This window comes from Emys orbicularis, chromosome 1 (assembly GCF_028017835.1).
Source record: "Emys orbicularis isolate rEmyOrb1 chromosome 1, rEmyOrb1.hap1, whole genome shotgun sequence".
NCBI lineage: Eukaryota > Metazoa > Chordata > Testudines > Emydidae > Emys > Emys orbicularis.
The window spans coordinates 356,146,900-356,161,252 of NC_088683.1; the positions used below are offsets into that span (position 1 = coordinate 356,146,900).

At 41.9% G+C, this 14,353-nt stretch overlaps 1 protein-coding gene across 1 annotated transcript in view; it reads right to left on the reverse strand.

Annotated features, from left to right (window-relative positions):
* The window catches only part of UVRAG (UV radiation resistance associated), a 149,078-nt gene that overhangs the window by 102,024 nt on the left and 32,701 nt on the right, over nt 1-14,353 (reverse strand). Inside the window, exon 6 of the mRNA XM_065417462.1 lies at nt 2,397-2,482. Within this exon, the coding sequence (XP_065273534.1) occupies nt 2,397-2,482 (86 nt within the window). The remainder of the gene's footprint in view (nt 1-2,396; nt 2,483-14,353) is intronic.

A 14,353-nucleotide genomic window follows, 5' to 3' on the forward strand; every position in this document is an offset into this window, starting at 1 on the left:
GACTCCTTGTTGTATTTGGTTTGAGCAGCTTATTAGCTCTGCAGTGTTTGCTTCTGGATCTTACCCTTTTGCCCTCAAAGCAAGATTTCTTGTGAAGCTACGAAAGGTGCTGGAAACATCTTACTCTAGAGCTAAGTTGTCTGTCCACTTACAAGCCCTTTCACCTGCCTCAGTAGCTGAGCTTGTAAATATCTGGAATTAAGTATCTGAACACACATGCTTCAGCTCCACCTTAAACATACAGCTAACACTTTAAATGAGTTTTCTACAGTTCAAACACCAATTAGTTAGTTTGTTTTTTTAAACACAAATGTTGCCAAGCACATGCTTTTGGTTAGGGCCTATTTACATACCAAGCTTGAAGTTTTAGAGCTCAGCTGTTTAAACTACTTGCTTAAAAAAAGTGCAACTCCTAAACTGCAAGAAGTTCTGCAGACTTTCCAGAACAACTATTTCAACAGCAGGCAAAGACCAAGCATGAAAAACATCACTTCCAGGAGGTTTTGAAAGGTGTGCATGAAGAAAGAGAATGGAAGCTGCTTTGCTATTAACGATAGCATGCACCACCACCTGCAGCCACCATGTAGGAAACTTTTAGGGAAAGTAGGAGGCATGAAGAAAACAAACAAACACCGCCCCAAAGACAGGAAAAAAGAGTTAGAATTTCTTCAACGATAAAATGAAGCAATTCAGTTCAAGTTCTCAATCTGTACTTGTGACTGACCAACCAATTGCTTAGAAGGTCCTGAAAAAAAAAAAAAAACCTGAATCCCCTCATCTTCCACAGAGTTTTGAGTCATGGGCATTCAGACACTTGCACAATCAGGCCCACACCTAGAGACTAGCCAGGATAGAAACAAGGCTTCGGGCCATTCGCGTTAATTACTGAATAATTTATACTACGATAACACCCCAAAACCTCTATGCACTGCAATTAGAATTTATATTAAGGAAAAGAATGGGGAAAATGGGTGCCACCCATACGCAGAGTGATCAGGGTGACTGCCACATACCGTCTCAGTTCCTTTTAAAATAAGTTGTTTTATTTTAGTAAAGGTGCTATAAGAGTACTTTTTCTATTAGTCTCTAATAGAGTCACAAATTAGGTTGGAGACTGCACAGTATGAACCCTGTACATTTTCTACTACAAATATAGACAGAATTTCAGAATGCAGCTTTTGCTTTCATATATTGTTTTATAGAATCAAGGAACAGCAAGTTTAATTTTTTTAAGCGTGATCATAGTTTCGTTTCTGAATAAGTGAACTAGAGTCAGCTCAACTCCTATCATCTCTTTTGCACTATAGGAGAATATATTATTGACGTTTCTTAAAGGCAACAGTGACACCTCCTGGTAAGATTACTAAATGGATTAGATGTTTACAACTAAAGAAATAAATTTAGTTTTCAAAATTTTTGAAGGAATTTTAAATTTATAGCTCTTTATCAAGGGTTTCCCTTGTGACACAGATATTATGATTACTCTAGATCTGAAGTTCAACACATTCCTAGATAAGAATTACAGAAAGTGTTATAACTAGACTTTCTATATAAGCATCTCAAATTCAGGCTACAGACAATATTTAAGTGATAGGTTACACTCCTCTACAATGCTAAACACAACAAAAGTTCTCAAAATATTGTATCTGAGTCAGCCCAACAATGTGCAGCTCCCAATTGACCTGAACTTTTTCCCGGTTGGGATTAAAGCATACAATGGTAAATTAAGTCACAACCCTGCATTGTGATTTGCATAGGCAGACTGTAGTGCCTGCACAGAGTCCCTGCAGTCAATGGGCCACTTCCACAAGCAGTGTGCTGTGTCCACACAGATCATAACGCAGGACAGGGGCCTTAGCTGGCCCAAGGTAGCCACAACTCAGTGGTTGATTAGAAGAATCCAAGAACTACACTGCTAGTTTTGTTTTGACGACTGGATCATCCAAGCCCTTAGTACTTTACCAAAAAAGCCACACAAAAAACAGGCATCCCCTTCTTCAGATGACAGTTTTTAAAAAAAATCATTTAGTCTGCTTTTATTCTGCTCTGCATAGCAGACAAGGGGTTTTCTGCAGGGTTTAAACACAGGAAATAAATTCCTTGGCTATCGAGTGTGGAATGCACAAAGTCCTGGAATTGTAAACTGCTAACACTGGTTCTACTTTAGGCGGTTTTAAATTTCCCATGAAACCGGTTTAGATAATACCATGGTAGAGAAACATGTGCCCTGTTGACACTAGCGCTCCTGCATTGCTGCCAGTGGTTAAGTTTCACCATTTAGAAGTTTCCCAAAATGAACAATTAGTCTAGAAACAGTTCTCTTTTTAAGATATATGCATTTCCTCATACACCAAGCAATTTAAAAACACATACAGCAATATTCTAAAAAGTCTTACCTAAGCAACGAGAAGACATCATACGAGTTACGGACACAGTTCTGATCCACCTGGAGAAGACTACTCTTCTGGGTGCCTGAATGGTCCTTAAGGCAAAGAAAGAAAACCACTTAAAAAAAAAAAAGGTAAATTTTCTGATAAGACTAATGTGTGCCTGGGACCACACAACTGCCCTTATATTTAAAGAACATTGTATATCACAATAAAAAACTCAAAAGCACCAAAAAGAAGCAATTTAGTTCTCAGGAAGGAGGTGATGGCAGCATGAGACAAGTTATGACCCTGCTGTAAATCAAACAGCTAAGCATGCAGCATAATGCAGTTATGCACTAAGTTATTAGCAGTGTTTAGTATTGCATTTTATTTTCTTTAGCACCTCTTTAACCCTATTTAGCATGAGTTGCCTAATATTGTCTACTCAGACTCAAGGATGCAAAATGTAACTTCGCTGACACTCCCCAGCTTCAACCAGTTTTGAACACAGACTTTCTGCAAGGCACAATGCATTCAAGAATCTGCTCTCGGACATGCAACACTAACAGGCTCTCAGTAAGTGGTAATTAGAAAGTTATTGTTTATCCATTCCATAAACACCCTTCAGAGATTCATGTATTCCTTGGGATGAGCAAGGTATCCATGGAGGAGTTTCCTACAAATTTTGACCGGAACACAAAAGACTATGGCCACGGTCTGCACAAGGGATGGCAGGAAGGAGCTGTCGCATTATCTTGTGCCGCAATTTTGTCAGATCTCAAACTAGTCTGTGTCAGGCAGGTGCCATACTTTGACAGACGCACACCTAGGAAGTGTAAGAACTCTGGGACTCTTCCTTCCCAGTCAACACTAATACAGTGTCCCAGCATTGTGCTGCTAGAGACAAAAAGGTAAGACAAGACATAGGACAAGAGGCCTAGACATGTGTGGACATTAAAGATCTGATGGCTCTTCAGGCTGGAGAAGAGAAGACTGAGAGGTGACATGATAATAGTTTTCAAGTACATGAAAGGTTGTTACAAGGAGGACGGAGAAAAACTGTTCTTAACCTCTGAGGATAAAACAAGAAGCAATAGGATTAAATTGCAGCAAGGGAGGTTTTAGGTTGAACATTAGAAAAAACTTCCTAACTGTTCAGGTAGTTAAGCACTGGAATAATTACCTACTGAAGCTGTGGAATCTCTGTCATTGGAGAGCAGGTTAGACAAACACCGGTCAGGGATGGTCTAGATAACACTTAGTCCTGCCATGAATGCAGGGGACTGGACTAGAAGACCTCTCAGGTCCTTTCCAGTCCTACAATTCTATGAAAAATACAGGCATTTACCTTTATGTATTTACCAGTGTTAGAATTTAACCAGGTCCCTGGAAGCGTTTCAGCAGGATATAGTGATTTTCTTCACTTTAATCACACACCATAAATTTTAAACGAACAGCTACTGCTTTCCACCACAGAAATAACTGCACTTTAATGTGGGTGAAGTAATCCTACCTAAACATCCTTTACCTGCCTGAGAGGGCTGTTGTGGGGCTTAGCTAATACTAAAGCACTTGGAGGTCTTTTGCTGTAGTTAGATGTCCCGTGGGAAATTCAGTAGGAAGTTTTCCCCCTTTCCATTTAAGCTATGTTTTTCTTGCACACACTATGGAACTGCGTGCTCTTGGTAGTGACAATATAGCAAATATGCCATTCTAATACTAGAAAACCAATACCATGCATTATCTGACCACTTCTCAAAGGGAGAAACCATTTCTTTCTGATATGTTAGGAGTTTGATGTGTAGGATCCATCTTCTGGAAAGATACTAAAGCAAGACTTCACCACCTGAATCTCATTGAAAGATTAACACGAGGCAGGATCATCAGCATCTCATGCTGCATTGCAGCTGGATCATCAGCATCTCATGCTGAGAAATGGGCCTTGTTTGATCTCAAACATGCAGGATTTAAAAGTAGGGCATGGAATCATAAAGTTGTTCCTTGGAAGAGTACAGTAGATTAGGGCAAACAGTCCCGTCTCTCCCCCAAGACAGTGGAAGAGGGTGAAGTAGTAATTTCAGAAAGGGAAAGACACTTATAAGTATGTCAGTCCCTTCTCTTCTCCCATCCCGCTACAGGATGTTAGCCTCATTATGGTGCCACTTGCCAGAAAGCAAAGAGCCAAAGAAAGAATGAGAGGGTATATGAAGGCTAACTCCACCTTCCCACCTCTCAAGCTGTTTGCATAAAGAACATAAGAACGTCCATATTGGCTCAGACCAAAGGTTCATCGAGCCCAGTATCCTGTCTTCCGACAGTGGCCAATGCCAGGTGCCCCAGAGGGAATGAACAGGAAATCATCAAGTGATCCATCCTCAGTCGCCCATTCCCAGGTTCTGGCAAACAGCTGTATGCAAAAACAGATTTCACGTTTTGCACTGTACCTTTTAATTTCTGTTTAACTTCCTCATTTTTGCGTAGTCCCCCTTTCTGAAATTAAATGCTGGTGTTGGGCTGCTCTGGTGTTTCCCCCGCCACAGCAATGTTTGTTTAAATGATATTATGGTCACTATTACCAAGCAGTCCAGCTATATTCACCTCTTGGACCACATCCTGTGCTCCACTTAGGACTAAATCAAGAATTGCCTCTCCTCTTGTGGGTCCCAGGACTAGCTGCTCCAAGAAGCAGTCATTTAAAGTGTCAAGAAACTTTATCTCTGCATCCCACGCTGAGGTGATATTTACAGAGTCAATATGGGAATAGTTGAAATCCCCCATTATTATTATTATTATTATTAATTTTTTTATTTTAATAGCCTCTCTAATCTCCCTGAGCATTTCAGTCACTGTCACCATGCTGGTCAGGTGGTCAGTAATATATCCATACTGCTATATTCTTATTATTAGAGCATAGAATTACTATCCATAGAGATTCTATGGTACAGTTTGGTTCATTTATGATTTTTACTTCATTTGAGTCTACGCTTTCTTTCACATATAGTGCCACTCCCCCACCAGCACGACCTGTTCTGTCCTTCCGATATATTTTGCAACCTGGTACTACTGTGCAAACTATGCAGAGAAAACTATGAAGCAAACTATGGAGAGAAAAGGAGGGATGCACACTAGGAGATAAGGAGGCACTAGGAGATAAGGAGGCACTCCAACCTCAGCTGTCAGAGACCCCTTGTTGAGGGTCTTCCCTCTTCCATCCTTCTGCAACATTCAATACTGGCTCTGGGCATGGCAAGTTATGCCGTTAGATCAGGGACAACTGACTTTCTGGAGAGGCAGCCTGAAACACATTTTGATAGATTCACCTTCCCAGAGCAGTCACAGTCCACCTGATATCGGTTGGTGAACAAGCAGGGAAAGAAATAAGCCATCACCTTACATGTCTGTGGAGTTGTGGCTTCAGTCCCTCTCCGTGCAGAAGGGAGAGAGTGACGTGACCCTTCAATAGGGAATGTGGCTCTTGTCTGCCTGCTTGTGTCATGGGACTGAAAGCCTACCACTGCACAGAACACGTCCTAGAAGACAGGGTGACCTTTGGGACACAGTAAAAGGGTTTCAAGTTACCGAGTGCAATACAAAACCTGTCTGTCTCTTTCCCTCAGAGACACCAGCAAGTCAGTCAATAAAACACCATTAAAAATGCTGCTCTTACCACTGGCAGATGCAGGGAGGCTTCCCAAAAGGTGTTCCTGCAGGACACAGGACTGTCTTGTTGACAAGCAGCAACAGTAAACAGTTTAAAGGGAAAGGATCTGGAAAAGCGAGGAAGTGGAACCCAAGACTCCCGCTCCCTTCATCTTCCCACTAACTGGTCCCTAGAGAGCAGATCTGGCCTGCATCTGTAATTTTTGAACCTGGACAAGACAAACTGGCTACAAATGAACAACTAGAAAGTGTTAAATATCTACATGCACATAGAACGAGACGGTCAAGTAGACCCACAGTAAAAACTGTTCAAGGTTCTGCAGATACTATAACCAGAAGTTTTAACAGCATCAATAGGGAAACCCTTCTAAGAACCTACTCCAATCAGCTTCCTGGCCATAAGACTCAGATCTTTGTCTCCTGATATGAGACTGGGTAAGCCCAAGGGAGAGATGGGGAGGCTTTCTGCTCTTGCTAATATGGAAGACGGAGCAGAGGACAAGCTATTGCAGGAGGTGCAGAAGTTACAGGGATCCCAGATGGCCTGGAGAAGTGAGAAGGGAAGATCTAATAAGCACTTGACTGTGGAGGCCAAGGGTATGTCTTCACTAGCAACATTAAAGTGCTGCCATGGCAACGCTTTAACGTGGCTGTATAGTCGCGGCACCAGTGCTGGGAGAGAGCTCTTCCAGCGCTATAAACAAAAAAAAAACCCACCCCCATGATGGGAGTAGCTCCCAGTGCTGGTGCACTGTCTACACTGCCACTTTACAGCACTGAAACGTGCAGCGCTCGGGGGGGGGGGGGGGAGGGAGGGGTCACAAACCCGAGTAAGAAAGTTGCAGCACTGCAAAGTGGCAGTGTAGACAAGGCCTCAGTGGTTTTAGCAAGGGGGGGGGGAGCAAAAAACCCACTCAGAGTACATCATAAGGCTCCTTTGCAGAGTGGCTGAGAGGGTTGCTGCAGAGGCAGGGAAATAAAATCTGTACTCCAAACACCACAAGAAGAGCGGGACCGCAGAATTCTAGGGGTTCTAGGTCTTGAGGATGAGTGAGAAGGAGAGAAGCTGGAACTGGCAGCAGAGTTAGAGAAGGCATGAGAAGGGTCTGAAAGCCACATGGTGGTCTCAGGCAGAACAGCAGTGTTGGAGGCACATGGTTTTGCATTCACACCCCCAGTAGTGACTGGGCTGCTAGGATCAACAGCTAAAAGAATATTCCTCAGGGCACAGAATTGAGGGGTGACCAGAGAGGAGCTTTTTAAGTCTTCCCCAAAACCTTTTTCTTCCATCAACCTAGTGCCCATTGTCACAAAAAAGAAGAAACTGGAGTTTAAGGGAAAAAAACCTTAAGAACAAGGCTTCTTTGTCTCCGCAAAGGGAAATGAACCAAATACCTCCCTGAAAAGTCAAAGGTACAGATTAGTAAAACTCCTATGAAAGAAATATCGACTTGGTTTGACAGTTGACACGGTCAGTTATTAGTCTACTGGATGTTATTGAAAACAGAGCCATTAGACATTATTAAGAAATGGATGCACGATCCCTGGCACCGCTTGGGACAAGTCCATCATCCCAGATAAACTAGTGTCTCTCTACCAAGATTAGTCCGTGTAGTGCATGTCCTTTAATGTCACTCCTTTACAGGAGAGGTGGCAGCTAGGAATTAAGTGTGCAGAACCCAGATGGGAATTTTGCAAGACTATTCTTCTGTCTTAAAAATACAAGGGCTTGGAAGCTCCAAAACAGCAATTGCAAAGCCATTTAAGCTTTTTTCCATGTTATGCTTTCAAAGAGCTATTCCATTATTAAAAAAAAGTAGCAGGATGGTATGCGCGCCTCTGGCTGGCTAGAGATCAGTAACAGGTCAAGTCCCAGCCAGATTAAGTCAGCCTTCCTGACAATGGAAACTAACGAACAGCCACCACCACAGGAAAACGAATACTTAGTTTGGATATGCTGTGGCATCACCACTGTATCTGTAATCCCTCCTCCCCCGCATTAATTTGCCAGAATTAATTTATTTTTCCTAATCTACTCTATAGCAGGAAAAACTCAATTTGAGACCAGGATGTGTAGTTTACTTTTTGAATCTGAAGTGGGTCAAGGTGTTTATTTAGAGTAGCAACAAATACACAAACTACTGCTGGTTATTAAATAAGAATATAAGAACTGCCATTCTGGGTCAGAGCACTGTCCATCCTGCCTAGTATCCTGACTCTGGCAGTGGTCTGTACGAGAGCTTCAGGGCAAATTAACAAAACAGGACAATTATGGAGTGATCTGCCAGTCTTCCACTCCTGGCTTCTGGTAGTCAGAGGTTTAGTGTTGCCCCAAGCATAGGGTTGTGCCCCTGATCATCTTGGCTAATTGCCAGTGATGGACCTCCATGTACTTATCCAGTTCTTTTTTGATCCCAGCTATACTTTTGGGCATCACAACTGTGACACTGCACCCCAAATTCTTTGCAGTGATATTATATGGTTATGACATAAGTATAATTTATTTTATGCAAGATAAGTCATGTGAGGTGTCATTGGAAAAGTTATGATTTGCTGAATATAATTATCCTATTTGTATTCATGTATCATTTTTGTATCTGAAGTTAGGAATATTGACTATGTATCTGCATGTCAAATGTCGTTATACTTGGGTAACGCCCACCAGAGAAGATGCTTTCAGTCTAGATAGTGGGTAGGGAAGGGCCTATTCTGGGCAATGGGCCATTAGGAAAAAAACAGTAGGCCTTAGGAGAAGCTTATCTCCCACCTGGGAAGCCTTCCTGAGAACACTATAGACAGCCTCCAAGTAATGGCTGCTATGACTCTGCAAGGACACGTGATGAGACCACATGTCTCTAGACTCCATCTTGGGATGTTCGTGTTTTTCCACTGACTGGCATGGGAACAAAGGGTTCCCGCCAGATGCAAAAGCTATATAGGGCAGTGAGTGACAATCTGGGGTTCTTCACTCCCCACACAAGAATACTCCTGGAAACACCTGAGGAACAAAGACTGAACTGGGGAAGTGCTGGACCCAGGCTAAAGGGATTTTAGCCTGTGAATGAAACACCTGGGGATTCCAAGCTGTAAAGCAAGTGTAGCTTGCCCCTTAAGAATCAGCGGCCTGCTTGTATCATTTCTTAGGGTGAGAATCTGCTATTCATATCCAATCTAGTTAGTATATTAAGTTTAGTTTGTGTTTTTTGTTTATTTGCTAGGTAATCTGCTTTGATCTGTTTGCTATCCCTTATAATCACTTAAAATGTATCATTTATTAACTTGTTGTTGCTTTATTTAAACCAGTGAGTTGGAGTGAAATGTGTGGGAATCATAACTCAGGGGCAAAAGGCTGTTGCATATTCCTCTCCACATTGAGGGAGGGGGCAAATTTTATGAACTTACGCTATACAGTTCCCTGTGCAGCACAAGATAGTATAGTTTTGGGTTTATACTCCAGAGGGGGTGCATGACTGAGGAGCTGGGAGTAGCCTTGCCATGCAGGGACTGGTCAGAGAGCCTGCTTGTAACTGCAGCTGGGTGTGCCCTCACCTGTATGTAGACTAGTAGAAGTGCAGGCTGGAGAGCTTTGTAGATTGGTGACAGCAGTACACTGTGAGAGGGAGCCCAGGCTGGTGGGTCAGGGGGCTCAGTGGTACCGTAGTTCCAGATGGCACCCCAGGGGGAACCCATCACAACAACATTCCATGGAAACATATTCCACAATTTAGATGTGCCTATGTGAGAAAGCACTTGTTTGTAGTCAATCTGCTGCTTATTAATTTCATCAGGTGACCCCAGGTTTTTGTATTTTAGGAAAGGGTAAATAGAACTTCACCGTTCACTTTTTCCACCTCATTCATGATTTTTTAGACCTATCAAACATACCCCCATCCCCCCGTCATCTCTTTTCTAAGCTGACCAGCCCTATTCTCCCCTCGTATGAAAGATGTTCTATACCCTTGATTATCTTTGTTGCCCTTCTCTGAACCTCTTTCAGTTCCACTATATCCATTTTGAGATTTGGTGACCAGAACTGGACACAGGATTTTATATGGGGGCTCACCATAGTTTTGTATATTGGCATTATGATATTTTCGGTCTTATTTTCTATCCCTTTCCTAAGGGTTCTTAACATACTTTTTTGTCTGCTGCACAGTGAATGGAAGTTTTCACCAATCTATCCACAGTGACTCCAAGATCTTTCTTGGATGGTAACAGCTAATTTAGAATCTATCATTGTATATGTAAATTTGGTATTATCCCCCCCGCCCTCCCAGATGCATTCCTTTGCATTTATCAATGCTGAATTTTATCTGCCATTTTGTTGCCCAGTCACCCAGCTTTGAGAGAGCGCTGTAACTCCTTGCAGTCTGCTTTGGACTTAACTATCTTGAATAATTTTGTATCAGCTGCAAACGTTGCCACTTTGCAGTTCACCCTGTTTGAGATCATTAATGAATATGTTGAACACAACAGGTGCTTGAGAGACAAGGCTGTTCTTTTGTGAAAACTGACCATTTATTTCCACCCTTTGTTACTTATCTTTCAATTAGTTACAGTAGAGCCCAGTTTATCTGACCCTCTATTATCGGTATTAACCAAACAACCAGTGCACACAGGTCCAGAAGCAGGCGATCTGTCCTGTGGCCACAAGATGGCGCTATAGCCTCGCACTGTCCCATTGTCCCATCCAAATTTTTGATTAACCGATCTGACCCCAGTCCCAATTAGATCAGATAAAGGGGGTTCTACTGTACTGGACCATGAGAGGATGTTCCCTGTTATCCTATGGCTACTTAGGTTTCTTGAGAGCCTTTGGTGAGGGATCTTATCAAAGGCTTTCTGAAAATCCAAATACACTGTATCAACTATCACCTTTTTGTTCCAAAACCTCTTCTATTGACCCATCAGTTTGGGACAGCAATTAAGATTTGTCGTTCAAAAGAACAGCTCTGATGTGCTTACCTCCCCCGCAGTGAAAACCAAATGCAAAGAATTCAGGCATGTTTGCACTACAAACTTAAGTCAACCTATGTTAGGTCAAATTACAACCACTGCAGTAATTACAGACGTTTTTCATGTCCACACTACCCTCCTTCTGTAAGCAGTGCGCGTCCTCAACAGGAGCGCCGGGCTCAGAGTGGGGAGCCGGGAGTCCCGGTGGCCACCCTTGTCATTTTCATGGCTCCAGCAGTTTATCTGATCTAATTGTGAAATTGACAAGAATGACAGCCAACAGCAGATGTAAGTAATGAAGCATCTACACAGACACTGCGTCACCCTAACTACACCGACATAAGTCCTACGCCTCTCATGGAGGTGGAGTTATGTCTGTGTAGTAGGGCATGTACATCGGCGGGAGCAAGCCTGTAACATAGACACTGACACAATTAGGTCGATGTAAGATGCCTTATGTCAACCTAACTCCATAATTTAGCATCTCTGCAATGGTCTTGTCTTCTTCCTTTAGTGCTCCTTTAACACCTTTATTGTTTAGGGGCCCTACTGCCTGTTTGGTAGATATCCTGCCACTTAGTTTTTGCATCTTTTAGCAAGTTACTTCTCAATTTCTTCCTTGGCCTGTCTTATACTTTTACATTTCACTTGCCAGAGTTTGTGCTCCTTTCTGTTTTCCGCATTAGGATCCAACTTTCAAATTTTAAAAGATGCCTTTTTGCCTCTAATGACCTCCATTACTCTGCTTTTTAGCCATGGTGGCACTCTTTTGGTAGTCCTACTGTCTTTTATGATACATTTGGTCCGAGCCTCTATTACAGTATTTAGTAGTCTCCATGCTGATTGCAGGCATTTTACCCTTGTGACTCCTCTTTTTAACTTCCGTCTAACTAGCATCCTTATTCCTGGGTAGCTCCTATTTTTAAGAGTTAAATGTTAAAGGGGGGAGGGAGGGTGTTGGTATTTTCCCCCTACAAGGATGGTAAATTTAGTTAGATTATGGTCACTATTACCCAGCAATTCAGCTATAGTTACCTCTTAGACCAGATCTTGTGCTCCATTTAGGACTAAAATCAAGAATTGCCTCTCCAGGCAATTGTGGGTTCCAGGATGACTGCTCCAAAAAGCAGTCATTTATGGTGTCTAGAAATTCTCTCTCTGCATCATGCCCTAAGGGGACATTTACCCAGTCAATAGGAGGATAGTTGAAATCACCCATTATTATTGTATTTTCTGGTTTTGTAGCCTCTCTTAGCATTTCATAGTCACTGTTACCATACTGGTCAGGTGGTTGTCAGTATATGCTTATTGCTAATACTCTTATTATTCAAGCATGTAATTTCTATCCACAGAAACTCTATGGTACTGTTTGATTCATTTAAGATTTTCACCTTATTTGACTATGCTTTTATAACAGTACCTCTCTCCTGCCCCCGCCCAGCGTGACCTACTCTGTCATTCCTACGTCTTTTGTACCCTGCTATTATCATGTCCCATTGATTATCCTCATTCCACCAAATTTCTGAACTTTTTATATCAATTTCCTCATTTAATGCCTGGCATTCTAGTTTACCCATCTTAGCATTTAGACTTCTAGTATTTGTATATAAGCACTTGTACATTTTGTCAAGATTTAGTTGCTGGCTTTCATGTGTTATGCTTACATGGGACTCTTACATTTGACCGTTCATCACTAGCTCCTACCTGTACTTCACCAACTTCTTTCCTATCTTCTATACTAGGACATAGAGTTGCCCCTTTAATAAATTCATCCCTAATGGATGTCTCTGCCCAAATCATGTGCTCCTCTGCAGCTGTTGCCTTTCTCCCAGGCTTTAGTTTAAAAAATCCTCTACAACCTTATTTTCTGTGCCAGCAGTCTAGTTCCATTTTGGTGGTTGTCATATGACAACCACCAACTTCCCATTTCTGTCATGATAGTGGACAATGGTGAGCGGATGGCAAAGATCCTCTGAATTTTTTTTTTTTTTTTTTTTTTTTTTTTTTAAACTTAGCATTCAGCACTGTTTCCTGATACCAAATGTAAAGCTGGTTTGTCAGTAGTGCATATATTAGTTTAATGACCAGCATCTCAGAACAAGTTTAATTTAAAATAGGAAACTAGAGTTATATTGAGATGTGTTGTATTTTGCTCTAGATCTCCAAGAATCTAGTTAGGTAAGGAAGAAATCAAATTGAGAATTAGAGAAACTGATTCTGTCAACAAACTGCTACATTATATCCAAACACCTCAAATTAAAATATGCAAGCTCCTCAACAGGATTTGATTATGCCTGCACCATATTGCATTTTACTGTTGCTGGAGGTCCCAGTCACAGATAGAGACTAAGGATCTCCTTTAATACAAACATTACAAATCCCCAAATCCTATAAGTTCTCATTAGGCCTTGAAAAAATTATTTGTTGTAACAGATTTTGCCACTAGGTCCCAGCCTGGACTCAGCCTTATTAAAACCTGTATTCTCTTCGTTTAGATTGTTTAAGCCTAAATTTTAATTTAGTTTCAATTTCTAAAGATATTAATCAACAGAAGTGCATCTATGCTTTATGCACCCTTATAAAATGTTACACGGTATATTGCTCATCCTTCCATGGCACTATAAGAATTAAGTGCCAAACCCAAATAAAATTCCAACACTTCAGACACTCTCCTTGCAAGGAGCAAAAAGATGAGTCTTGCATCATGTCCAGAAGAGTTAAATTCAGGTTCTGGCAGACCACTGTGTTCAGTCAAGTTGACTTCTGTCAGCGAATGGTGGCAGCTAAAAGGAAGGATAGCATGCGAGGCAACCTCTCAAGTAGCCTGTTACCAAACCCTTTAGGGCTCTTAAAAAAAAAAAAAAACCCACCACACCCCCCAAACCACACCAGAGTCCTGAATTCCATCTGGAAACTTACAGGTATACAGCATAACTGAGGGATACTGGTGTTATGCTTGTAACTTGCACTGTAACAGTCATCAGGGAAAAAAGATTTGTCCACATTGCTCAGTGAAACCACCATCATGTTTGCAAATGCACATTAGGCCCCTCTAACAGCCTGTATGCCCCACTTGTTTGCTTCTCAGAGTCATCTCCATGCCATTTTTGAGGCTTCCCCAAAGCATGGAACAGTCAGCCAGATTCTAGACTCTAAAGCCACTAGCCTCTATTCATATTCCTCGCAAAGTCTCGTCTCAGAAATAATCACAAGCAGCAAGTCAATAGCTGTATTTCGAAAAGACAGTTATTGACTTCTGTTGGCTTCCCAGAGCCACCTGCATACAATGAAGTGTTTTAGTTGCAAGCTCTTTGGGGCAAGCTGTGTCTCAGTTGCAAGGTATGGGTCTTGTACACTGTCAGTGCTTA